This window comes from Drosophila erecta, unplaced genomic scaffold, assembly GCF_003286155.1.
Source record: "Drosophila erecta strain 14021-0224.00,06,07 unplaced genomic scaffold, DereRS2 tig00000000-arrow-pilon, whole genome shotgun sequence".
In the NCBI taxonomy this organism is placed as follows: Eukaryota; Metazoa; Arthropoda; class Insecta; order Diptera; family Drosophilidae; genus Drosophila; species Drosophila erecta.
The window spans coordinates 10,992,008-11,017,414 of record NW_020825194.1 but is presented as its reverse complement, the minus strand read 5'-3'; the positions used below and the strand labels follow the sequence as shown (position 1 = coordinate 11,017,414).

Genomic DNA, 25,407 nt, shown 5'->3' with positions numbered 1-25,407 from the left:
TTTTATAGTAAGTCAAATGCAGGCCGATTAACCATGTCCATGTAGGTGCTATGTATTTGTACATTCCATGCATACTTTGTTAAAAATGTGAACTATTTTGAAAACGAATTTCTTGGAACTCGTAGAGTCAAAGAAATCAAGGCATATCGGTTAAATGAAGCACTGACAAATTGGTCTCTAATTTGACAAACTCCTGCCATGTTTTGAAAGCAGATTTCCTAGCCCAGAAACCAGATTGGATTGGAAAGCGCATAAAATGGAAGCCCTTGTGTTATTTGGCATATTAATGTGGCTATCAAACATTAATTTCATGGTGCATATTGGATCCCTATTTGGTGGCTCTACCCTCGTTTCCGATTCGGAAGTGCATCATAACCGATACCGACAAATTGTGATTGGTATTGTTATGAGCGAGGATCTGGTCCCACGAAACCCTATCCCAGATCCCTGGCAAGTGATCAATTCAAATTTGAAACACTGCTCGCTGGAACAAAGAAAACAGATGAAAACTACGCAATCACTTGAGAAAAATCAAAAAGGCTCTGAAGGACCTCGGCTGCGCTCCTCTGGGCTCCTTGGCTCCATGGTAGTAACCATAACAGGTGGCACGGAAGCCGCACAAAATAAAAATGATTAAAGCAATAAAAAAGAAACGAAAACGAAACCCACACACAAAAGACGAAGAAAAGGTCGCGGCAGAAATAACAACAGTTTTTAATAAGATTTTCAAAAAATTATTGAAACAACATTGGCGATGCCTAGAAGAGATGCTGTCCCCTCCTGTTGCTCAACCACTTCCGATCTCGACCCGTATTCCGATCCTTTGGGCGTCTCCCAGCAGCAGGTCAAGTGTGAGAACATTTTGCGGAAGGAAGTGGCTAGGATGAAAAATGATTGAGAAAGGGCTAGAGACGACTAGACCAGGAACACCACGTGGTCAAGATTCACTTTCAAGTGAGCGAGTGACTCACTACCATGATTGCATGGCGAATTACTGCATACACTTTGAAAAATGTGTATAAAATCGGTTCCTGGAACTAAAAATGATCGTGACATCACCAAGAATTAAATGCTTCTTAGTAAAAACAATTATAACATTATAAATATCTGCTTAGTTTTTAATATGGCCTTATCTTACATTGTTCATACCAAACACCGCGTATTTCATCTTACTTAACATGCTTATAATATTTTTTGGATGAATAACAATTTCTGACACCTCAAGGTAGGTTTTTCTGCAAGTAATACATAGAAGCTCTGAATGGTTCATGAATTACCCAGGAATTTTCGTAGCGTAATTGAGCGTCTAATTTGCGGCGGCGGGCGGCAAAGCAGCAATTGCAGGAACCCCTCGACATTCGGGTCACGATCCCGCTCTAGTTGCACTCCATGAATGAATGGAGCTGGCCACAATGGGCCGTCCTGGAAAGTGTTTCGCTGAAAACCCAAGGAGCACCAAGAAGCACCGCGGAATGGAGACAGCCGCGGCCCATTCAGAGCTCTTGGCCACTCGAGCGCGAAACAATTAACAAGTTCTCGTAGCAATACACAACAATTGCCATATTGTTGCACTCAAGATTTGAAGATTTGTTAGCCGCGAAAAAGGTGAGAGTGCCGGAGGACCCAGCGAATTCCTTTGAATTCAACCCCCGGAAAGGGACGCTACTGACCTCCGGGAGGAAGAGGAGGAGGAGGAGGAGGACTGAGGATCTGGATCAGGACGGAGTCGGTCGGGCGGAGGCCACTCGCCGATCGCTGAAAGAAAACGAAAATTTATAATAATGAGAGCCGGTGGCGGGTGGGGGAATATAAAATGTAAACTAAAGATACTATTTATATGCATTATTTCGGCTGAAAAGGAAGTACCAAATTACATTTAATTAGGCGAAACAGCGAAATTCGCGTACCGTACGCGAATCGCAGATATAAATGGAGTGGGATCAGGAGCAGAAGTGGATGGTCAGTCAGAAGTCAGACCGATTACCACCGAAATCGGAGTCCCTGGAGCCCTCGAAACTGGCGACTGCCTTTGGGTGAAATTCGCACGTTTAACCTTTAGGCAAACAAAATTAACAGAACAGCAAAGAACAGCAAGAGTGCACTGAGAAAAAAAACAGGTGTTCGAGTGCAGGATTATGGAGTGAACACATTATAAAATATAGAAGCATTACCTGTTTTTTGAACAAACAACTATCGCTAATGCTATGCATTTTGTTTTAATATTTATTGTAGCCAGGTGTTCATATTTTTTTACCGTGCACTAGCCTCAGCGATCAGCAATCGAAAACTGCGAACCTGTTGAACCCAAATGCAATTTTCATATCACTTTGATTGCTGCCCAGGATGACACGCGTGCGCCGGCTAGAGAGATGAGATAAGCTGCCGATGATCAGGGCCCGAGAGTCTGGATGGCTGGATGAAGATGAGCCGAAATTAGGGTAACAACCGAGCGATGGGGCTGCGAGCCCGAAAAAAAGCGAAACTTTCAAACGGTTTCAAGGATTTCGGTCCTCCTTCTCGTCTGATTCCCTTTATTTTTTGTTGTTGTTTTTGTTTTAGTCCATTCTGCGGAGGTCAGTTTGTGATAATTCCCAATTCCCATAGGTGCCATTGGCACTTTGGGCACCTCCACCTCACCGCTGCCACCGTCGCCCGTCGCCCGTCGCCCGTCGCCCGTCTGGTGTACAACTGAAGGCACTTGGCCCGCAGTCAAGTAGCCGGACAAAAGAAATCGAAATTAAACACAAACAAGTCCCAGGACGGCCAGTGTGAGAAATGACTTTCTAGGAAGGATCCTCCAGCAGCCATACGAGCCCAAACCCAATCCCAATTTCAATTTCAATTTCTATCCCAATGCACTAGTGCGACTGTCAACGAACACCGATCGTTGGTAATTGATACGTCTTACCTTGTTTTCGGGTAGTGTTAAGAGTGAAATGTAAATCGTAACTGATATCGATGGACGGGGGGTAATTTCTCAACATCAGCCAGTGAAATTGAAAAATTGACCATCAGATAAGTGACTACTGTCTGCCGGGATCTGCACAGGTATTTGGTTAGTGTTTTCTAATTTAAAAATCAAATTCTAAGATAGAGTTGGCCCGCTGACAGTTTCTTGATCATTGGGGGAGGTCTCGGCGCTAAGGTGACAATTGCATTTTATGAAAATTGATATTTTCAACCGCAAATGTCACTTATAGTTAGCTGAAGTGACCACACAGCGGCTGGAAGGGAATCTGGTCAGGTAGCAAAGAACATTGCCTAAGAGGGGGAAAATTCCCAGCAATTTAGCAGAATGATCAATGATGCTGGCAGAAAGTCATTCGGCATTTGCCATTTGCAGCAGGAAGAGGAGTTTCGGTTAATTGGAACTAGAGCAAAATGTGTGAAAACCTAGGAGCAGTGCAATTAGCTCAATGTTTTTCGGAAAGAACAAAAGGCCCAACAGGAGACGAGAAATTCGTTAAATGAACCCCGGACAGTTGAAGTCACAAATCAAACTCATAATTAGCATAATTACAAGCGATCGAACCGACGCCAGGACAAATTCCCAGGCGGCTTTCGATTTCTAAATATCTGAATCTCAGCGCGAAGATCGCTCTATTTCGAATTCCAGGAATTCGTGGAATTATTTGATAAATCGACCCGAAACTCGTGTCTGACTTAACGCCCTCGCAGGAGTGGAAGATGAGGGCCAGAAGGGGTTAATTGCCTAGGCTTCGTCTCCAGGGGAAAGCAGGATAATTTCCCTGACCCTGTTCTATCACGTGTCCGTATACATAGCTATTCAGCGGAGTGAGTCGAGCGAACAACTTTAATTGCCCCAATTCAAAAGGGGATGCGTTGGCGTTGACCACAATCCTTCGCCTGTTTGCACTGCATTCACATGCCCATACATTTGATACAGATACAGATATGTACACATCGATGCAGGGGCACAAATATAAACAATAATCAATCTCTTCAAGGGTTGGACAAACAAAAAAACAAAAAACACACAATGAACCCAGCAAGGACATGCTTATGAGCTAGGATTTGAAGGCGGGCTTGAATTGATTATTCCTTTGCGTACAAAAGAAATTAAATATGAATTCCTTTCCCCTAATTTAATACATATTTATGAGGAAAATAGATCAATGCCAATGCGATCTCCGTCCTTTAAGTGACTCCTTCACTCCGTTCACTTCAGAGTTATTGTTAGTTTTTCAGTAATTGAATTGTTTTGGTTGCTTTATGGTGAAGCATTATTCAAATACATTTGTTTTTAAATATGAAACCTAATAATGTACTCGCCACACTGAAATTTCTAGAACGTGCTAGCATTTTGTTTTATGAAACTCTTGACCACTGGCCATCCTTTTTTTATACAACATATTTTGACGCCAATAAGCACCCATAGTCCCTTTTCTGGAGCCTCATTCTCGCCCTAACTGTTCAGGTTTTTTTGCTCCTCCGTTTGGCCACAAGTTAATTTTAAAACGCTTCATTAACTTTGGCCACACGCGTCCAAAAACGTTGTGTTCTCCTCTTTCAGCCACGGCGGTCGGTCGTTTAGCCTGTTGGTCCGGTCTAAACACCTCGTCCTGCAATCCTCTTCACAATTCCCTCCGCTGTCGCTATCCCATTTTGTTGACGAACCGAATCGAAAAAGGCGAACTCTTTTTACTTCCGATTTTTTTTTATTCGCAGGCATCGATATTTTGGAAATGCAGCGCCAGGCGACAGATGGCACACGCTTTTTTCGGACGATTTGGAATCCATACAAGCAGCAGAACAACAAACAGCGTGTGTGGCTCCTTCTTTTTTTTTTGGATGCGCTCGTGGGTGGGTGCAATAGAATTGCGAGAGAAAGCGGTGTCAGCTGCTGTTGTAGATGCAGGCGCAAGTGTCAAGGCTGTGCCAAGAATTTTTTATGGGTCTGAAACTCTTTGAAACTCTGCAATTTCGCGCCAAGGACAATCGAGTATAAATCGATAAGTGGCTACTCTGGTAAACAAAATTTGTGCTGGCAATGCTTTAAATCCGGCGCCCCTTTCAAAGTAAGCTGCCGGCGCTGCCACTCTTTCTGCTCTATTCGAAATGGTCACACTATCGCGCACATGTTTTTGTTGATAAACCAAATCGCAAAATGTCTCGAAAAAAGTGGTCTTCGCTGGACAAACCACCGCTCTCGGACGCAGTGCTTCAAGTGGTGCAGAGTTTTGGCTTCCAGCAGATGACGCCCGTTCAGACGGCGGCCATTCCGCTGCTCCTGGCCCGAAAGGATGTCTCCGCGGAGGCGGTTACTGGTAGTGGTAAAACACTGGCTTTCCTTGTGCCCATGCTAGAAATCCTGCAGAGACGCCACAAGGAGACCCCCTGGGGCCCCAAGGAAATAGGTGCCCTGATCATCTCACCAACCCGGGAACTGGCGCGCCAAATCTCCGAGGTTCTAGCCCAGTTTCTGGAGCACGAAGACCTCGAGCACCTAAATCAACAGTTGATTGTAGGTGGCAACAGCATAGAAGAGGACATAGCCACGCTGCGTAAAGAAACGCCCTGTATACTGGTGTGCACCCCCGGTCGGCTGGAGGATCTATTTCAGCGTAAAGGAGATGATCTTAATCTGGCGGCTCGGGTGAAGAGTTTGGAGTTTCTTGTCCTAGACGAAGCTGACCGCCTGCTGGACTTGGGCTTCAAAACGAGTGTAAATAACATATTGGGCTATTTGCCCCGCCAGCGTCGAACTGGGCTCTTCTCCGCCACACAGACTACCGAGGTTACGGACTTAATCCGTGCGGGCTTGAGAAATCCCGTACTCGTTTCAGTTAAGGAGAAGGCCTCCGTGAACACGCCAGCCCGCCTGCAGAATTTCTACAGGATTGTCGAGCCAGAACTGAAGTTTGTAGCCCTGCTGGAGTTCCTGAGTTCACCCGAAACCGATATTGGTAAGGTGATGGTCTTTTTCCCCACCTGCGCCTGTGTGGAGTATTGGGCTGAAGCCCTGCCGCCTCTTCTGCCCAAACGCACAGTGCTAGGAATCCACGGAAAGATGAAAAACAAGAGGGCCAATGTGGTAGAGAGGTTTCGCAACACTCCACAGGCCGTTCTTCTCTGCACGGATGTTCTCGCACGTGGCTTGGATGTACCTGAAATTGAGTGGGTAGTGCAATGGGATCCACCATCAACTGCCTCCAGCTTTGTGCACCGTGTGGGACGCACTGCTCGACAGGGAAACGAGGGCAACGCTCTGGTGTTTCTCCTGCCCAGCGAAGATGCTTATGTGCACTTCCTGAAGATCAATCAGAAGGTGGAGCTAACTAAACTGCTCAGCGAGGAGGAGGAGGATGCAGATCGAGAAAGGCAGAAACTACCTGCCGTCTTAAATGAACTCCATCGGCTGCAGGCGGCCGACAAGGGTGTCTATGATAAAGGCATGCGCGCTTTTGTTTCACATGTAAGAGCATACACCAAACACGAATGCAGCGCTATTCTCCGACTAAAAGATCTGGATCTGGGAAAGATGGCCACTGCTTACGGTCTCCTTCAACTGCCCCGCATGCCGGAGCTGAAGAACTACCAGGGTGGCGGCTATGTGGCGCCAACTTTTGAAGTGGACCTAACCAAGCTTTCGTACAAGAACGCACAGAAAGAGCAAGTTCGGCAGAAGAAAATGGAAACTTACGAGCAAACCGGAAGCTGGCCGGGCCAAAAGCAGCACAAAAAGCGTGTAGAGTCCTGGGATCAGACTAAGAAGGCAAAACTGGATGCCAAGTCCAAAAAGGAGCTGCGCAAGGCGAAGAAACAGCGAAAGAAAGCGGCAGAGGCAGAGGCAGGCGGCTCTGGGAAAGGGAAGAAGAGGCAGCAGTTTAGCCAGGAGGACCTCGATGAACTAGCCAGCGATATTCGACTCTTCAAACGGCTGAAAAAGAACAAGATCAGTGAGGAAGATTTCGACAAGGCCATGGGCATCGAAGGGGATAATGAATGACATGCTTTGGGACTGATGTTTACGAAAAATTATATTTGTATTCAAAAGAAATGCCTATTTAAGTATAAATACATACATAAGTATATCAAACATTATTAGACCAAAAATGGGGGTAACAAAGCATAGACGTGAATGCTATAACTATAAATGAGATGATGTAAACGGCTGAAACTTAAGCTGTGTTTCCGTCGACCACAATTTGAAGGATGATGCGGCGCTTGGGATCGTAAGAGAAGCCATTTGTGCGGAACAGATCCGATTCGTAGAAGGGTTTCAGGTTAACAATGTCTAGCTGCTTAGCCCGTTCGATCAAATCCCGCTCCATAATCTCAACGTGCGTGGCGCCGGGCCCGTCCTTGCAGCGGATGTAGGCGAGCTGGTCGAGCGTCAGCTGTCGCAGAATAAAGAACAGCAGCTCGGAATGGTCCTTTTGGAAGGACAGGTACTTCTGGAATGTGCTGCGCATCTTCTTCATAACGCTGAACTTCTGCGCTTCTATAAAGCTCTCCAACATCATGCGGATAGCCATGCTGACATCTGCCTCCATCACGTTTTCGCGCAGATGCATGCGAGCATGCGCTTCCGACATTCGGATGACGCTCTCAATATGACGCACCGTAATGGGCAGTGAGCCCGTGGCAAAAGATTCCTGTCGCAGCTGGGCGTACATCTTGGCGATCTTGTCCTCGTCGATGTTCTATATAAAACGATAAAGTTAATATATTTTTGCTGTGATTTCAATAAGTTAGCTTACAGTTAACTTCGGCCGTATGTTCTCTTTAGCGTACACAATATATTGTCGCAACAAGTCCTGCGGGATCTCATCAACGGTCTTCAGCTGTGGTTCCTCCAACTCAGGCTGCTCCTCCTCACTCGGGTGGTGCTTCATATGCGAGTGTACCACGAATTTGGCCAGCTGTTGATCCTGCATGGGATCAAATTCGTCCTTAACCACGCACAGGACATCAAAACGGGACAGGATGGGCTCCGAGAGATTCACGTTCTCCGAGAAGGTCATCGAGGGATCATAGCGACCGCCAATGGGATTGGCAGCAGCAATCACGGTGCAACGAGCTTGAAGAGAGGTGACAATACCAGCCTTGGAAATCGATATGGACTGCTGTTCCATGGCCTCGTGAATAGAGGTACGATCCTGGTCGTTCATTTTGTCGAACTCGTCGATGAGACAGACTCCCTGATCAGCCAGCACCAGAGCACCCGCCTCCAATGTCCACTCACGGGATACTGGATTTCGGCGCACATAAGCCGTAAGACCCACTGCACTGGCTCCCTGTCCGGTAGTGAAAACTGCACGAGGCGCAACCTTTTCGGTGTACTTGAGGAACTGCGACTTTGCCGTTCCGGGATCTCCGCAGATGAGTAGGTTTATATCACCTCTGACCTTGTGTTTCTCCCCGGGATTTTTGGACTCTCCACCGAAGAGAGCTAAGGCCAGCGCCCTCTTGATATAATCATGTCCGTATATAGAAGGCGCCATTGATGCTACTACACGCTCTACTATACGCGGATCCTTGCTCAACTTCTGAATGGTTGCTATGTCCTCGTCCGTAAGCGACTGCACTACCTGCTTGGAGTCTTTTACAACCACATGATTGGCAATTATCACGGTGGCAAAAACGGGGAATCCTTGGTCTGTGTTCAAGGAACCGTCATAGTTGTTGGTATATATACCTGTGACCTCAAGTTCATCTCCAGGTTTGCATTGATCGCACAAATCAGCGAGCAAAATAACATCTTTGCTGCGAGGAATGCGTCCAGCTGGAATCCTACCTGGCGACTCCTGCAACGTGATCTTCTGATAATTTCGATACAACGTCTGCTCCATGTTGATTGAGAAGGGTCCAGTGCTCTGGCACTCTGGGCAAGAACCGGGTTTTATCTCCGTATTTTGCGACTGAACAAAGGGACCCAGCACATAGCCGCACTTAACGCAGTCGTACTTAATCACGGATAGCTGTGGAAGAACACCTGTAGTGGCAGTTACCACGCCCAAAGTGCGAACTAACTGGTTAAGATGCAGTTTTCTGAATGTGCGCAGCTCCTCGATTAGCGGGAGCTCCGAGATCCGCACGTGAATCTCGGTGGTGACCCGCTCGTAGGTGGGAAAAATAGAGAGCACCATGTCCTTGGCTACTTTATCGAAAATCTCGAGCATTTGAAAGGGAGCCTCGGGCAGGAAGTACGCCAGCACGTGTTCCTTGTTGGCCAGATCCGTGTAGGAGACGACGAACGAAGACATGTTCTGCTCGCACATCCGCCGTATCCGATCACGATAGGTGTATGCGCCCCTTTCATCCACAAATGTTCTCAAGAAGGATTGAAAGCGATTGGCGATTTCCGTGCGTGGTCCTAGCATACTGACCCACTCTTTGGTAGAGTGTCCCTTGGTATCCTCCAGGTTTTCGATAGACTCCACCATCTCGGTGTCCTCTACCTCGCCAACAGCTGCTTTCTCGCCAGCTCGTCTTTTGGCCCGGGGTCCCACGTCGTCCTCATCATCGGACTGACCGAAACCCAGATCACGATCGTCGCGATGGATGCCGGCGGCCCGGTCGCGTCGACGCATTTCCGACTCGGCTGCAAAGCGATCTCCCTGAGACATCTCCGAGAAGTCATCCTCGTCATCCAGCAGCGCCGGATCGTAGTGATCCAGCTCAGGCATGGGTCGGTAGTCGTTCTCCATGTTGTCCCCGAAGAGCTCCTCGCCATCCTCCTCCTCGGCCTCATCGCGAACGGTCTGATCTCCCAAGATCTCGTCCTCGTTCTCGAACGGCTCAAAGTCGCCCACCGGCGACGTCATCGCTGCCCGCAGTTCGCGACGTTCGGCGGCATCGCTGGGCGTATTTGGCGGTGGTGAACTGGGATTGTCCATAACGTGCGTCTGTTGTGCTTAGCGTTTATCTGTACTATGTTTTGTTTTGCACTGGTGATCTTGTTGTGACGACGCGTGCGAAAATGCGCGGGAAAATGTCTGCTAATCGAACAAATTCAGGGCTGCATTTAAGTTTCGATACACAATGCTGTAAAGGGCTGGTACATACCGTGTACATACGCTTCAGCCAAAGACATTAGAATAACATGATGCGTAACGGCCGTACATTGTATTTGCACTATGCAGCCACTTATTTGAAGACGGCACTAATTTAGAGCATAAAAATCGTATGGCGTTACACATCCTGTTATTCTAATGTCTTCTGCTTACTTTATAAAAGAGCGGAAAAAAACTTATTTGTCTATTAAGAAAGTAAGTAATACCGATTTTCTTTCTGTTATTTAAATATCACAGAGTGATAAGTATTTTTAACAAAAATATAAGATTATTTTGTATAATACCGTTTTAATAGAAAAGTTGTAAGCTTAACTAGATGTAGGCATTATTACAAAGAACGTTATTCAAGCTAAAAGCTATATTTCAATTGATGCTCAATATACTTGACTTTTATGCTCCATATATTGTTAACAAACATAAAAATAATATAATTTTCTATTGCGTTTTCTATTAAGCAATAAAATCGTTACTGCCCTGAAATGCAGCTCTGAATGGGACCCAACTTGAACTAGTTCCGTTACCACTGATTCAAAATTACGGTGCAGCCCTTCCCGCCTCTTCTAGCTTCACTTTGTTCCCAGCCCTCGACGCATAAATTATATTTGTTTGTGAAATTTCAGAATTTATTGTTAATAATCAAAATGGTACTGGCATCTTTGTCTACAGGAGTGATTGCTGTAAGTATGCCAGCTTAAAATTAATGGATTGGTGTAGTAATATATCGAACTACCGGCCACAGCGCATCATGCATGGCGAGGTTGTTGATGGCCCGGTTCTCCAGATCCTGGCAATCAAGAAGATTAACAGCGCCGCGGACTCAGAGCGCTATCGCATTCTGATCTCCGACGGCAAGTACTTTAACAGCTATGCGATGCTGGCCAGTCAGCTGAACGTGATGCAGCACAATGGAGAACTAGAAGAGTTCACCATTGTCCAGCTGGATAAATATGTGACCTCATTGGTGGGCAAGGATGGAGCCGGCAAGTAAGTATGCAGTAAAACAAGCTTCCGACATGATAATACCATAATCTTCCTTTTTAGACGCGTTCTCATCATTTCCGAATTGACTGTCGTGAATCCAGGCGCCGAGGTTAAGTCCAAAATTGGCGAACCCGTCACGTATGAAAATGCAGCCAAGCAGGATCTGGCGCCTAAGGCGGCAGCACCTTCAAATTCCAAGCCCGTTGCCAAAAAGGAGCCGGGCCATAACAACAATAATAACGTAGTAATGAATTCCTCTATTAATAGTGGAATGACGCATCCTATTTCCAGCCTGAGTCCCTACCAAAACAAGTGGGTGATTAAGGCTCGCGTGACCTCAAAATCCGGTATTCGCACCTGGAGCAATGCCCGCGGCGAAGGCAAGTTGTTCAGCATGGATTTAATGGACGAATCTGGCGAAATTCGGGCCACTGCCTTTAAGGAACAGTGCGATAAGTTCTTCGACCTTATTCAGGTGGACAGCGTGTACTACATATCAAAGTGCCAATTGAAACCGGCCAACAAACAGTACTCTTCGCTGAACAACGCTTACGAGATGACCTTTTCGGGTGAAACGGTTGTCCAGCTTTGCGATGATACCGACGATGATCCTATTCCAGAAATTAAGTACAACCTTATTCCTATTTCCGATGTGTCGGGGATGGAGAACAAGGCAGCGGTGGACACAATTGGAATTTGCAAGGAGGTGGGCGAGCTGCAATCCTTTGTAGCTCGAACCACAAACAAGGAATTCAAGAAGCGCGAAATAACCCTGGTGGATATGAGTAACTCGGCCATCAGCTTAACCCTCTGGGGTGATGAGGCCGTTAACTTTGACGGTCATGTGCAACCTGTGATCCTGGTCAAGGGATCTCGCATTAATGAGTTCAATGGCGGTAAGTCCTTGAGCCTAGGTGGTGGGTCAATCATGAAGATTAACCCCGATATCCCCGAGGCACATAAGCTGCGCGGCTGGTTTGACAATGGAGGTGGTGACAATGTCGCCAATATGGTTTCGGCGCGAACGGGCGGAGGAAACTTCTCTACTGAATGGATGACGCTTAAGGATGCGCGAGCTCGCAACCTTGGCAGCGGCGACAAGCCTGATTACTTCCAGTGCAAGGCAGTGGTGCACATCGTCAAACAAGAGAATGCCTTCTACCGAGCCTGCCCTCAGAGCGACTGCAACAAGAAGGTCGTCGATGAAGGCAACGACCAGTTCCGCTGCGAGAAATGCAACGCACTGTTTCCCAACTTCAAGTACCGCCTGCTTATTAACGTAAGTATTTCGCCTTCTTACTTTAAATATCAACTCTCAACTAACATTACAATTTTTTTAGATGAGCATCGGCGACTGGACTTCCAACCGTTGGGTCAGTAGCTTTAACGAGGTCGGGGAACAGCTTCTCGGGCACACTTCGCAGGAAGTAGGAGAGGCCCTTGAAAACGACCCAGCCAAGGCCGAGCAGATTTTCTCCGCCCTCAACTTCACTTCGCACATCTTTAAGCTGCGCTGCAAGAACGAGGTTTTCGGGGACATGACTCGTAACAAGCTTACTGTGCAGTCTGTAGCCCCTATCAATCACAAGGAGTACAATAAGCACTTGCTCAAGGAGCTGAAGGAGCTAACCGGTATTGGCCCATCAAACTGAGTGCCATGAGCAACGCGACATAAACACTTCTCCCATAAACTAGGAATAGGTTATACATTTATGCATTACAGTAAATACGTTATTTCCAAATATTGTGAATGTGTTGTTATTCAGCTACGCTTCAAATACATATTATATCCCTATTTAAAATCGTAGATTGGTATTAACGACTTCCTCTTAATTGTAATAAACGTAAAACGTGAAGGAAATGTACGTTTATTTGTATTATTATGTCTAAGTCTTTCACTGAGAGCAAACAAAAAGCAAAAAGAGCAAATTCGAAAACATATAATATTAGTTGAGTCAAAGACACTAGAATAATTAGATGCATAACGCCATACGATTTTTTTTTCTAGTATCTTTGGTTGAGTATATGTAAATAATATAAAATAACCGTCTTGTCTTGATAATATTGTTTCTTTTATTTTCAATTTTGCATATGCTATCTGCTCACTTGAAGCGCATTTTTCAGAGCGATCTTTAAAATATACGTATGTATAAAGTTTTTCGATCTTGGAGCTTTAAATCAAGAGAGAATGCTAGTCGACAATAAGATACCCAATACCAGATAACCGCCAGTGGGAGTGCGAATAGAAAATTTGTTTCGCTTATCGATAGAAATTGTAAATAACTCAAATTTAAGAAAATAAATATAAAAAATTGTGGGCCCAACAGCTTTTGGCGCGGCCAAAATATTTAGATTGTGCGTGCCTAACTAATATTCTAGCTTTATAGTTCCCGAGATCTCGACGTTCATACGAATTGATAGACGTTCGAACATGGATAGATCGACTAGGCTAGTGATCTTGCTCAAGAATGTATAGGGTCGGAAACGCATCCTTCTACCTATTGCATACTTTACAACGAATCTGGAATACCCTTTTACTCTAAGAGGTATCAATGCGATTGCTCAAAAAGCTTTTGTGAAGCTCTGCAATAGTCATTCACATCAACGCATAGAGTACAGTCTATAAAGATTAAAATACCAACATTACACGACGTAAAATGAACTCTAACGCAATTATTGTAAGTATTTATTGCATTGAAATCAATTAAATTAATTTTTTGGCGGTATCAAGCCCATTTGCAGTTTGCTCCCAACGCTATGCAATATGACATCCATTAAAGCTCGTGTTACGTGGAAATCAGAGATAACGCAATGGAATAACGCTGGAAAAGATGGAATAATTTTTATTATGAATTTGTTGGATGAGTCTGGTGAAATAACAGGAGTTGTGTTTAATAACTTGATCAATGCATTTTACGGCCAGATCCAAACAGGCCTGGTATACATTTTCTCCAGGTTTCAGGTGCAACAGGCGGAAAATTGCTTTAAAGTTTCAAAGAATCCTTTTGCAGTATTTCTTCTTTGGAATACTGTCGTAGAACTCAGTGCTAGTGAGCGGATTCCCCGAGAAACGTATAATTTTCTGCCGTTATCAGAGGTTTCTACAAAACCGGACAAAGAGCCCGTCGACGCAATTGGAATCTGCACGGAGGTTCGCGATCTGGATCACAGAGGAGGTCACTCTATTCGGGAAATATTACTTGTGGATCCTGATTACCAGCCTGTCATGTTAAATCTGTGGGAAAAGGAAGCTGAGAACTTTGAAGGTCGACCAGATGACGTTATCGTGGTCAAAGGGGCGCGTGCTCAGCCTCACAATAATGCAATTAAACTGAACGCCAGCTGGTACACGAATGTGCAGATCAATCCAGATATTCCAGATGCTACTTCAATGTTGGAATGGTACAGGAACCAATAACGAACTCTGCAATAGTATTTGGACCTACGATAAACTAATACTTGTGCAATATTAGTAATATTAAAATTTGTATATTCTTAAAATGTTTAATTCCGTTATATGTAAATATGTATTGATATTCAAAAGAATCAAATAACTCTTAATGTATCGTTAATCATATAAAACAAAGTTTTTGAACATGTTTAAACAAACGTCGTTTAATTATTGGGAAATACTTGTACAATAAATAAATAGTAAAACGTACTAAAAATAAGTGCCCAAATCGAAATGTAGTCACTGATGGGACTTAACTAGAGATTATCCACCTAAGGGCTAGGAAGAGACTATGCGTAGGTGGCGCTCTGCTGTATAAGAGCTGCCGCAGGAAGTGATGATACTTAACAGAGAAAAAGTCATAATAATATCAGTTCCCTATGTCCTCTATTTTGTGATCAAAATAATCTTGGTCATATCTATTTTCCATTTCCTCGAATAGATATGGAGAAAACTATTATGACTGTGGTAATAAAATGTTGAAGCGCCACAAATAGGCGTCCTTGAATCTGAACATAATCCGAATGGTTAGCCAATTTCGGGAATAGTTATTTTCTCTGTGATGAGTTTGAAAACCATTGACTTCAGCAAAGGACTTGACTACGTACGGCTAATCGACCAGAGACGCTCGATCGTGAACACTTAACCTAGATCTCAGATAGCGTTGGGATGGGCCTAGTGAAGCCTAGTTGGATAGCTGCTGCTCTGCCTCTGCTGGCACCACGTGCTCATGGTCCTCCTTGGGCAGGCTGCGCTGCTCCTCCTCCCTCAGCTCCGCCTTCTTTGCCTGTTCCTGGCGCCGGGCCACGCCCTCCATTGACTCCCGCAGCGAATCGATGTCCAGCGCATTCTCATCCTTGTCACCATCCTGCTCGTGCCTCTGGCCGCCAGCGAACTTGGAGAAATACGTGAGCGACTTCATCAGCTGATAGCTCTTTGAGATGGGAATGTTAGAGTCGTAGACGCTGGTGCTAGAGCTGCAGTCCACGTAGAACCACCAGTTGCACTTCAGGATCGTCTGGTCGAAGAGTGTGTTCTCCGGGCAGAGGAACGACTTCCGCACCATGCCGTCGTCGGTCAGTGCGCATACGTGGAATACCTGACACAGAATGTGATTAACAAGTGGATACGATTTATGGCATTAAAACGCATCGATTGCGTGTAGGTTACCATGCAGCCAAGATCGGTGTCAGCGTAGAGACCCGGAAAGTGCTTTTGCTTAGCACAAGAGAAGCTCGTAGGTGGCAGGTCCACCTTGGATTTGAAGTTGTCGTCAAAGTTCTTGTCGTAGCCCACGGGATAGTACTCCTTAGGGGCGTTCATTACCTAATAGAAAGTAGTAAAACATGATTAATATTATATCCTTTAGAAAATTATTACGTATACGCCGCTAGGTCACCAGCTCTCAACGCAATACCCACCTTGGACACCTTGTGCTCCGCCAGCGACTTTGATGGACGCGGTGTAGTGGTTGTCGTTGTGGTCGTCGTGGTCGTAGTCCTCACAGTGGAGGTGCGCATAAACTCCTCCCTTAGTTTGGCCGCCAGTTGCGCCCGGTGTTCGGCCTTCAGCTGCTGCTCCCGCACGTAAATGGCGTGCTTGATGGTGTCCACTGTTACGTTGGCAGCGGCGGCCAGCTCCTCGACTGTAACATCTTTCAGGTCGAACTTTGGCTCCTCGAACTGAAGGTAATTCGGGTGACTGGACACCGTTCGGTGCTCCTTGCCCACATTGGCGATCCTGGCTATGGATTGGGGCATCGCCTGGAACACCGGCACGCTTACTGGTTGGGAAACCACCGGATTGGCCACGTGAAAAGTACGATTCGAGTGCTATCCGAATGGGTGTGAACAATTGTTATCAGAATATTTAATTGCGATTCTAGGGGTAACGTCAGGGAATAAACTAAAGTTTTCCTTGTAGTAACTTACCGGTTGATCGATGGAGGTTATTAGCTTGTTGTTGACACTGACCCGGGGCTCCGGGGTGTCCACGGCTACCCGTCTCTCCGCAGGGGTCGAAACCGGAGCAGAGGGCTGAGTGGCGGCCAGTTGCTTCTGGGGAATGGGTCGGAAGGCAGGAACACCCAATGGCAATGGACGAGCCTCGGTCATGAGCTGTTGCTGTTGTTGCTGCAGATGCAGCAGTTGCTTCAGCTTTAATTGCTGCTGCAACTGCTGTTGCTGCAGTTTCTGCTGCTGGAGTTGCAGTTGCTGCTGCTGTTGCACCTGCTGCAGGTTATACGGCGCTGTTCCGGTGGACCGTGAACTTATACGCTTCTCTGGCAATGGGTGTTGCACGGGTGGATTGACCTTTGGTAGAGATGTAAGCTAATGAGATAACTTTAAATGCAAGAAGGCCGTCTAAGCTCACCTGTTGCTGGGTGGATGGAAGAACGCCCACCAAGTCGGGAGGTGCTCCGTTTTTGTAGCTAATAGCCCGCCGGCGGTCACTCTCCGTGTTGCCCAGCGATTCCGGAAAGCCCAGCTCGTCGCCCAGACTGAAACCTACAAGAAGCAAAGGTTTGGGTTAGGTCGGGCCCACGACGGCCCCATCTATCACTTCAATCGTGGCCGAGGGTTGGGCAATGATGTGTTAATTAATGGCTTTTGTTTTACCCTTCACGTGGCTCTTGTATGGGTCTTACCAAAGTCTTACATCTATGTGGCTTTTATGTACACAGAGCCTAGTAGGATTCACCTAAAGAATAATAAACATCTGACCAAAATAGAGTAACAAAGTCGTGTGGCGTACTTGTTTTTAATACTAAATGGTCAAACAATCCTAAATATAATATATTATATCATTTACTTTATTAACTATAATAAAGTTGAAGGCCGTAGCTGCTAATGCTCGTTAAACTATCATTAAGATCTGAACTTAATTGGTTTCAATACAAGATATATAAATTAATATTTTTTCGTTTAATAATTACTCAAAATATATTTTACAAGTCCCATTAAACTTTAATCCTAGCTTCCCCCTTTCCACGCCTCTGCCAATTGACCTGCTACAGGTCAATCCTCAAGCCGATTTCTTGTTGTGAAACGCTCTACTTTAACAGAATTGAGTTCATATACATATGTGGTGCTACCACTGACATTGGCATTAATGCATAATGACTTACTTAATCGCTATTCGCGGTGCGTTTGAGTTCAGATCGAGTTCGATTACTTGACCAATTAGCTGCACTTGAAGATTGGAGGATTGAAAGCCTTGGAAACACTACGTACTCTACGTCTACACCTTGAACTATTTCAGGGCCGTATGTACACTGAGAAAATGAGGGTGGAGAATGGTGGGGATGGTGGGGATGGTGCGAACGGGTTGACAGAACAGTTGAGAGATTTACCTAAACCGAAGTGGGCCTTAAGGCCACCCAAATTTCGTACACGAAACAGTCCAGACTTTTTGAAGTTACAATCGAGAATGAAACCGAAATCGGACGATAAAACACACGTCCCGCAAGCCAATCCTATAAATAAAGAATAGAAAAAGCAAACACAGAATAGGATAGTTCTTTGGTATAATACAATAGTAATGTTACTAATTAGTACAGTACAACAAGGGATTAATATTGTGTTGAGATCGTTTGGTAAGGTATTCTGGGGATTGAGGGGATACGGTAGAGGGCGGAAAAGCTTCTGTGTTGTTTTCTCTATGCAACATTAAACCACAACCAAAAACATAACAAATTTTGGATTAATAACTAAAAGTAGTATTGCTGTGTTAGGGTGTGGCTTTAAATCTGGCATGAATTATATCACTTTTCGAAGTTGGCATAAATTACTAAAAGTTTTATCACTTTGAAGCATGAAGTCTTCAAATAAAAATCGGCGCAAAGTTTTAACGTTATTCCGCATCAAATCGCATTGAGTGGTGGATGTCTTGATTGATGTGCGGATCGACTGATTATATCTCACATAGACATCCGATTCGGCGCGTGGAATCCGAGGTATGTGTGTTTTTATTATCTTCCATCTGCCAACTTAAGGTGTGACCGCAGAATGACCCAGATTGAAGCAGAGAAGATGGCCCAATCCAACCGCAGACATACAAGTAATAAAACCAGGCCGCCAGCATTCTCACAACGATCTCAACGTGGCCATAATCGATTAACTATGCCGTGAGCAGACCCATTTTGGACCGACAAATGGCACTTCCTTATGATTGGAGCCCACAAAACAATTGAGCACCTTAAGTGCCATAGGTTACGCATTAGCTGGGGTTACCCAAGTTATAAAGAGATCATCACCATTGACCTGAACCAAGTTGGAGACTTCAATTCGAGCTGGTGAGCCAAATTGCACGTCTTGGGTTCAAATTAAATTGTTAGCATGTCAAGTGGGACATGTAATACGTGTTTCGAATGAATTCTTTCAAAATTCCCCCGCCACTCGCCGCCACTCGGCATGTCGACCATCCATATTCATGGAGCAGCATTTGAAACCGATTCTAAGGCGGCTAATGGCAAGCCATTATCTGCGAGTGGCACATGTTGCCAATTCTGGTAATCGTTTTAGATGATACACTTGGACAAAAATTATGAACTATGGCCCAGTAAAAGCATATTAAAATACCTCCTATATAAGTTAATTTGAATGAATAAAACATTCTAAAGGGTAAAGAATGTAAATATATATAAGCTCAATCTTATCCATCCAATAAAATTAATGTAGATTCTTAACAACGGAGTATAATGCTACAAAGTACATTTAAATTTTAAGGCCTAAGACTGTTAATAAAGTGCAAAAGCCTACATTTATACATTTTCCTCAGTGTAGAGCCGCTACGGGTCGGATCAGAGTCCGGTCCAACACTTTGGCTTGTGGGTTCAAGGAAAATGGAGCTGGTTTTATAACCGCCCGCCTAATATAGTGTCAGCATGGCAAGGCAATGTTTGGCCATCTCCTTGGGATCAAAGTGCACACCCGATGTGCTCACTTCCTCGTCTCCGTCAGCGTTATCATCATTATCATCATAATCAGGTATACCACTCTACCACTCAAAAGCCACAATCGATTGTCACTGCTGCCCCGATAATGGAACTTTCTTGATAATGGAACTTCAAAGACTTTTACACGCGAATTTGCATTACGCATTCGCCGTGTGGGCGAGCAGTTATTTTAATTGCGCCTGCAAATGGCCTGCACGACGACAAATTTGAGAAGGGAAACCAGCAATTAGCTAGGGAAAACTAGGCAAATAGCGCGGCATGCCGGAGAGCAATATGAAATATGAAATTTATTTGGAATTGTCAGTGGGGGACATCCAGCGACACTTGCAGTTAGTCACAGGCGATCGACAAGCGCTTTCTCTCATCTCGGGTATGAAATGCGAGTTGCGGCGGCTTTACGACTTGTCGTGGCTGCCCGGCATCAAGTGGCCAAATAGAAATCCAAACTAAACAAATAATGAGGCATAAATATGCACGTGGGGCAGTGTTGGCATAGACCGTCCATTGATCATCGGCAGCAAATGTTTAGTTACTTTCCTCGACGTCCACATCTCGCATCCCACATCCCCTGATCAGTAAAGCCCATCTAGTTAGCACCTCTGCCCGCGAAAGTGGGTCATCTGGTCTCAAAAACATTGATATTAATTGCTCACTCGGATGCTAAGACAGAAACCGAAACTGAAACAAAAAAACACAAGCTTGCTGGCCGAGCTCTGCGTTAATTCAATTTGATGATCTCTCTTGGCAGACGCAAATGCAAATATCTTGTATAAATTATCAAACATCTCCGCCTAGGCCGTCCATTCATTATGGCCGAACCTTAACCCAAACCTTAAAGGTTTCAGACAACGCCTCTCTAAGTGGTTTCCCTTTTAATATTCTGCACTCATATTTAAAGGCTTTAACATTCCATTGTTGGCAAAACGTTTTACGGTCAATCTTTTTATCTCATCGTCAATGATTTTTTCGCGAAGGCTCTTTTGGGCGACCACCTTTCGCTTTTTTGCGCTGACATACTGGGCGAAACTTTCCATTTCTCCTTAATTTACTTAGTTTACTGGCTCGTACTTTTTGTTCTCATTTTCAGTGACAGGAAATCGCTATTTTAAGTGCTATTAATGACCTTGCCGTGGTGCTACAAGTAACCGATTAAAATTGCGGAGATTGTCTTGAATAGATCGACACTTACAGCTTGTTCTATGCCATGAAGGGAAAATGAAAATGTGATTTCGGGATCTTTACGATCTGCCCCTGACCTTGCCCCTGTGACTCGAATAAGCCGTCCGAATGAAACCATTATCGCACGGCTTCGGGGGAGATTGTTTCGTATTGGCTTGAATTGTCCAAATGGTCGTCGACAAAGTGTCAGTCCCAAAACACAGCTTGCTAATCCCCTTTGCCGGTTAATTATGTTAATTGAATGATGGTCTTGACAGTGAGCGATAGGCCGAGGAAAAAAGAGACCCGACAGACAAAACTTATGACAAAGACACTTTAAGCCATCGAATTAAATTGCAATTTGAGCGTGTGTGCGTGTGGGCCAAACAATCGACTAGTCACAAAGGTGTGGAATGGAATGCAAGACTTTGGATGCCCAGAGATCGGTGCAGCATCTCAGAGGCGAAGGTCTTACGTGAGCGGGTTGCGTGCTCGGAAATAATGCCACAACACACTTGACGGGCCAAGAAACACACTCTTTATATTATGTGAAGATGAGCCCAGACAATAGAGGCGATAATCATGCCTTAATTTATTCCTAATTGCAAACAAAACGTACAAAATCTGCAGAGGGGAACTCGAAAAAGGGAAAGGACACGTCCCTTGTGTGGGAATAGCCCCAAACGGAAGTCTTGTTGTGCACTGCCCAAAAGAAGTCCGTTAAATATATTTTTGTTCTCATTTATGCATCAAGAAAATATTAAAATACTATTTAATAATCATAAATCATGTTGCTAGGTGTTTCTTAAAATTTTGTTGCACAATTTTATTCCCACGTGGTATTTGTGGTAATATTTGACTTGCACTTAAAATGATTACTTTTTTCAACTTATATATAGCGAACAGTGTAAGCGAGCAAAATGTTAGTCATTTAGGCACTGCCTAGCTATTCGCTTGAAGCTAATATGACGACATGTAAAAAACTTGAAACTTTAAATTGGTATTTTTTATCACTAAAAAATTTAATATAAAAATTGTGCTTTAGAATTTATGTTTTGGTAAGTGCACAGATTCCAGTCTGCCTTTCACTTTGCAAAATACCAGCTCGAAGAGCCTTTTACTTATTGACCAATTGTATGACAATGCAGAAATTTCTTTTACTTATTATTTTTTAGTACTTTTAGCCACTTTTGCAGTTGCAACAATGCATCTTTCCGAGGCCCAAAGGTTTGGCTAAGAAAAACATTCAACGGCAAAGGCTAATTGCCGTTGAAAGTATGTACATTTTGCCAGAAAACATTTATAATATTTTATGTTTACTTGTCACACGGGGCGTATACTCACTAACGAATTGGCTATTAGCTGTCAGTTTTGACCAGGAAGGGTCTTCACACCGTAGCAAAGTGTTTCGGGCCAGAAGTATTGCATAAAGCTCTCAAACATCGGTCCGAATGTGGGTTATATAAAAACACAGAAAAAGCAACAGCATTAGAAACAACTGAAGATGCCTCCAAAGCGCTGCGTCATTGACCACAAAACAGATATTCGGTTTGAACCAAACACGAGCGAAAAGAAAAGAAAACAATAAAGAGAAACATCTGCGGCCAACGCATCTCAATAAGTTCGGGTACAAATCGGCGATATATTGATGATTCATGGTCCACGATTGCTCAGTGAATTTTATGAAGCCATCAATGGAATATCAAAAGATTTGGGCAGGGCAATGTCGGTACATATTTAAGCGATGTGTGTATGCATTAGTTCCTCCTACCCATGGATAGTTTCCTTTTCGCCAAGTAAAGGTCAGGAAGCACACTATAAACTTTATGCAAATTGAGCAGCGAAAATTGTCTGAACCAACAGCCAGTTTGTAAACCACTATTGCTCTGATCTTGACCGATATTCTGGCCTAAGACGGTCTTAACCATATTGAGGTGAGATTGGAACATCGTTACACTCAATCAAATAAAACAGGTTGAATTGTAGTGCGAAGGTTAATCGAGGTTAGTTTATGTTTGCAATTTGGAAATTGATTAATTGGCGAATGGTCGATAAATGGGTGCCCTAAATGGAGACACCTTCAACCTAAATATATGTACATACATACATATATACATGTTTATATGTTCTTAATGAGCTGCACCGTACTTCAGGTCAAGAATGCTCCACGGTACCATGACTAACCTAAAACCAATCCGGTTTCCTCGGCAAGGTTTTTGCATTAAGCGAACTGATTGAAGCGCAGACAATGAACCGAAACTGAATTCACATAAAAAAGCGATGCCAATAAACTGCAGCAGCGGGTCGGTGGCTAAATATGCATAAACAAATGTATAGATAAGATTGTTACGATGGCTCTTTGCCTATTATGGCGCACTTTTTGCATTTACTTATGTTGATTGAAGTTTACATGGATGTCCAAATCTTGACGCCAAATTGTCTACCATACAGTGAAATATTTATTGATATGTTTATATGTTAGTTTGACCAATTGGCTAATTATCGGCAACTAAATTTGAAGAGCTTACAAAAGAACCACTGGTAACCTGTTTTGTATCTGCAGCCTAGTATTACAGCATATCCATAAAATATAACTGCTGTCTTGAGTCTTACGACTTAAGACACGAACTCGAATTCGAGAAAAGTTCGTCGCCTCGTTTGAATTTCAGCCTGGTGCCAACCCGAATTAAATAATTGTTATCCGACACCCGTGAAAAGCAATTAAGTCCCGACAATAGCAACAACAAAAACAGCAATTATTTAGTAAAATGGAAACGGGAAAAATGAAAACTGCATTTTACTCACTTGCCGCCTGCATGATCAGAAAGCCAATCACAAAAAAGTTCATTTTTGCCACTTTTTTCTCTGTCGAATTTTGCTTGAAAATTTCTTTCTTCGGAAATTGCGATGATTAGTTATTTTCGTCGGATGCGAGTAATTTTTCTTTGCTATTTTCCACGTACACTCATACACTCACTGTTGGAGGGAAAAGCAAAATGAGTAAAACACAATAAACTTTTATTATCGCTGTGTTCACGACTCGTGCCGCAGATCGGAAGCGGATAGTTGATTTAATTAAATTTAATGAACTTATTATATTATTTTTATCAATTATACCAGCATTGCGACTGGAGGAAAGCAATGAAATGCGCGTAAATTGAACGAAAATACAGAAAACATATAAAACCAAAATAAAACCGGTAGACACAAGAAACGCAAATGAGCGGGGCAAACACTCTCACTCTCTCTTTCGGCGGTAAAAGTGAAGATGGGCGGACGGAGGCGATGACGCGACTGAGATGCGCCGATAATCGCGCTATGCGTGCGTAGGCGCCGGCAGAGGCGGTAACGGTGGCAGCAGCGGCGTCAGAGGTAGCGGCGTACTGGAATATTTCATTTTCACGACTAGCTGTAAAACCTATCCTACTTGCGAACCGCTTCTCAAAAACATATATATCTGTTTTTTAACTGCTAGATAAGTAAAATATATTACATGCGAAGTGCATACTAATGTCTGCATACTAGTCTGGTCAATTGTAAACCGATTAATTTGTTCTTTTGTTTTTCAATTACGTCTCACGATCAATGTGGGGGCACTCTGCATAACTATATAATTTTTCTTAAATTGAAGGCATTATAGGATATTGGAAACCATTTTATAAATTGAAGCTTAATCCCATACATTTCTAGCTATAACACTATTCGTAAAAAGCAATTGCTATTTCTGCAAGCTTTCAATTTAATTCTGAATCGATATGTACGAATTTGATTGATGTTAAATTATAATGTAAGATAATGCAATACCCAAAGTTGTAGTTAAATTATTTTGGGTATAAACTATTTTATTTATCTGAGTGATTAGTATTATTCAATATGCAACTAACTTTTCAGGCTAACTATATCACAATTTGTCACAACATTTGATTACACTTGGCTGAAAAGCTAATTACAAAAGGGGCATTATAAACGTCTTGTAGCGCTATGATTTCTTGACTGAAACGCTGGTGATTTATTTAGCGACACATGCAGCGATATTCCAGTCCGGCACTTGGCTCCTTCGCTGCTCTCTTGAGCATAACAACAACTTTCCAATTGCCAGCGCTTTGGTTTTGGTTTGTTGGTCAGCGCTCCATAATTTCCTCGGCTGTCTGTCTTTTTGTCTATTGTCACTGCCAACTTAAGGCGGCTGCGCACATGCCAACTACCAGCCACGCCCCCAAAAGCAAACACATCGCGATAACAACAACACTGCGGCCGCACGTTCAACGGCAACAACTAAAACAACAACAGTTCTGCCTCGTTTTGAAACTGGCAGCATAGGTAAAAGTTGTTTTCGATACGCTTTAATTTCGTTAGCTCTTTTGGCCGCGTTAATATTTCGCCCGAAATTAGCGCAAAACCAATTTACACGCACACACACAATCACTTAGCACTGGCCAAATCAATGTTAACGCGAATTAGCCTCTTGATTTAATTTTGTAATTTTTAACACAGCCCAATAGATTGAGACGGGTCTGATTATATTGCCTTGGCTACACAAAATATTTCGACTGAGTTGCCAAAGCGAAACGTTAGCGACTTACAATCTGCGAGTATCGCGATCAACTGGCCAGGTGCGAAAATAACTTGTTGCTCTGGCGCACGGCCAACGACTGAAAGCCGAATCGGAAACTGAAACATAAGCGCAATCCGAATCCGAATCGAAGTTGCAATCGCGGTAAGCCGAAGATACGCCAAACAATCTTTGTGCCCTCTCTTTTGCTCTCTCCATATACTCAGTTACTTGGCAGCACTGGACGGGCGGATAACTGTAAAGATAT

The 25,407-nt window shown here is 44.0% G+C and overlaps 5 protein-coding genes and 1 long non-coding RNA gene across 9 annotated transcripts; 3 read left to right on the top strand and 3 right to left on the bottom strand.

Annotated features, from left to right (window-relative positions):
• The first annotated feature begins 5,061 nt into the window (after nucleotides 1-5,061).
• Nucleotides 5,062-7,060, top strand: LOC6552922 (probable ATP-dependent RNA helicase DDX55 homolog). Its single transcript, XM_001980959.3, has one exon. The coding sequence runs from the start codon at nucleotides 5,129-5,131 to the stop codon at nucleotides 6,968-6,970; it is 1,842 nt and encodes a 613-aa protein (XP_001980995.1). The 5' UTR covers nucleotides 5,062-5,128; the 3' UTR covers nucleotides 6,971-7,060.
• On the bottom strand, nucleotides 6,984-10,142 carry LOC6552923 (DNA replication licensing factor Mcm2). The gene is made up of 2 exons (XM_001980960.3): nucleotides 7,725-10,142; nucleotides 6,984-7,667 (listed from the first exon to the last, which is right to left on the bottom strand). The coding sequence occupies exons 1-2, from the start codon at nucleotides 9,861-9,863 to the stop codon at nucleotides 7,143-7,145; spliced, it is 2,664 nt and encodes an 887-aa protein (XP_001980996.1). The 5' UTR covers nucleotides 9,864-10,142; the 3' UTR covers nucleotides 6,984-7,142.
• A 340-nt stretch (nucleotides 10,143-10,482) lies between these two features.
• Nucleotides 10,483-12,772, top strand: LOC6552924 (replication protein A 70 kDa DNA-binding subunit). The gene is made up of 4 exons (XM_001980961.3): nucleotides 10,483-10,717; nucleotides 10,780-11,024; nucleotides 11,082-12,300; nucleotides 12,362-12,772. Exons 1-4 carry the CDS (start codon nucleotides 10,682-10,684, stop codon nucleotides 12,671-12,673), a joined length of 1,812 nt encoding a protein of 603 aa, XP_001980997.1. The 5' UTR covers nucleotides 10,483-10,681; the 3' UTR covers nucleotides 12,674-12,772.
• An 832-nt stretch (nucleotides 12,773-13,604) lies between these two features.
• On the top strand, nucleotides 13,605-14,521 carry LOC6552925 (replication protein A 70 kDa DNA-binding subunit). Of its 2 annotated transcripts, none has more exons than XM_026983557.1 (2): nucleotides 13,605-13,699; nucleotides 13,753-14,521. In XM_026983557.1, the coding sequence occupies exons 1-2, from the start codon at nucleotides 13,679-13,681 to the stop codon at nucleotides 14,437-14,439; spliced, it is 708 nt and encodes a 235-aa protein (XP_026839358.1). In that variant the 5' UTR covers nucleotides 13,605-13,678; the 3' UTR covers nucleotides 14,440-14,521. The 2 variants fall into 2 exon arrangements, with proteins under 2 accessions (XP_026839358.1, XP_001980998.3); XM_001980962.3 differs by having other exon boundaries at nucleotides 13,637-13,699; nucleotides 13,764-14,521.
• An 11-nt stretch (nucleotides 14,522-14,532) lies between these two features.
• Nucleotides 14,533-25,243, bottom strand: LOC6552926. 3 transcript variants are annotated; one of them, XM_015154852.2, is made up of 8 exons: nucleotides 25,171-25,243; nucleotides 23,393-23,563; nucleotides 17,825-17,947; nucleotides 16,846-16,979; nucleotides 16,404-16,784; nucleotides 15,894-16,304; nucleotides 15,643-15,798; nucleotides 14,533-15,571 (listed from the first exon to the last, which is right to left on the bottom strand). In XM_015154852.2, exons 2-8 carry the CDS (start codon nucleotides 23,433-23,435, stop codon nucleotides 15,158-15,160), a joined length of 1,662 nt encoding a protein of 553 aa, XP_015010338.1. In that variant the 5' UTR covers nucleotides 23,436-23,563; nucleotides 25,171-25,243; the 3' UTR covers nucleotides 14,533-15,157. The 3 variants fall into 3 exon arrangements, with proteins under 3 accessions (XP_015010338.1, XP_026839347.1, XP_026839357.1); XM_026983546.1 differs by lacking the exon at nucleotides 25,171-25,243 and adding an exon at nucleotides 24,472-24,676; XM_026983556.1 differs by lacking the exon at nucleotides 17,825-17,947.
• Nucleotides 20,285-21,024, bottom strand: LOC113564704. Its single transcript, XR_003408251.1, has 2 exons — nucleotides 20,619-21,024; nucleotides 20,285-20,564 (listed from the first exon to the last, which is right to left on the bottom strand). It is a non-coding gene; the product is annotated as an uncharacterized LOC113564704 (long non-coding RNA).
• Nucleotides 25,244-25,407: the final 164 nt, after the last annotated feature.

What these genes read in the sequence shown, in the direction of transcription:
- LOC6552922 (XM_001980959.3), top strand. Translation starts at nt 5,129, where the DNA reads ATGTCTCGAAAAAAGTGGTCTTCGCTGGACAAACCACCGCTCTCGGAC.
- LOC6552923 (XM_001980960.3), bottom strand. Translation starts at nt 9,863, where the DNA reads ATGGACAATCCCAGTTCACCACCGCCAAATACGCCCAGCGATGCCGCC. An exon ending in ACATACGGCCGAAGTTAACT is followed by an intron (nt 7,668 to 7,724) that starts GTAAGCTAACTT and finishes CGTTTTATATAG; the next exon opens with AACATCGACGAGGACAAGAT.
- LOC6552924 (XM_001980961.3), top strand. Translation starts at nt 10,682, where the DNA reads ATGGTACTGGCATCTTTGTCTACAGGAGTGATTGCT. An exon ending in TGTCTACAGGAGTGATTGCT is followed by an intron (nt 10,718 to 10,779) that starts GTAAGTATGCCA and finishes TACCGGCCACAG; the next exon opens with CGCATCATGCATGGCGAGGT. An exon ending in AGTACCGCCTGCTTATTAAC is followed by an intron (nt 12,301 to 12,361) that starts GTAAGTATTTCG and finishes CAATTTTTTTAG; the next exon opens with ATGAGCATCGGCGACTGGAC.
- LOC6552925 (XM_026983557.1), top strand. Translation starts at nt 13,679, where the DNA reads ATGAACTCTAACGCAATTATT. An exon ending in TGAACTCTAACGCAATTATT is followed by an intron (nt 13,700 to 13,752) that starts GTAAGTATTTAT and finishes GGCGGTATCAAG; the next exon opens with CCCATTTGCAGTTTGCTCCC.
- LOC6552926 (XM_015154852.2), bottom strand. Translation starts at nt 23,435, where the DNA reads ATGAACTTTTTTGTGATTGGCTTTCTGATCATGCAGGCGGCAA. An exon ending in TAACCTCCATCGATCAACCG is followed by an intron (nt 16,305 to 16,403) that starts GTAAGTTACTAC and finishes CCATTCGGATAG; the next exon opens with CACTCGAATCGTACTTTTCA. An exon ending in CGGAGCACAAGGTGTCCAAG is followed by an intron (nt 15,799 to 15,893) that starts GTGGGTATTGCG and finishes ACTTTCTATTAG; the next exon opens with GTAATGAACGCCCCTAAGGA.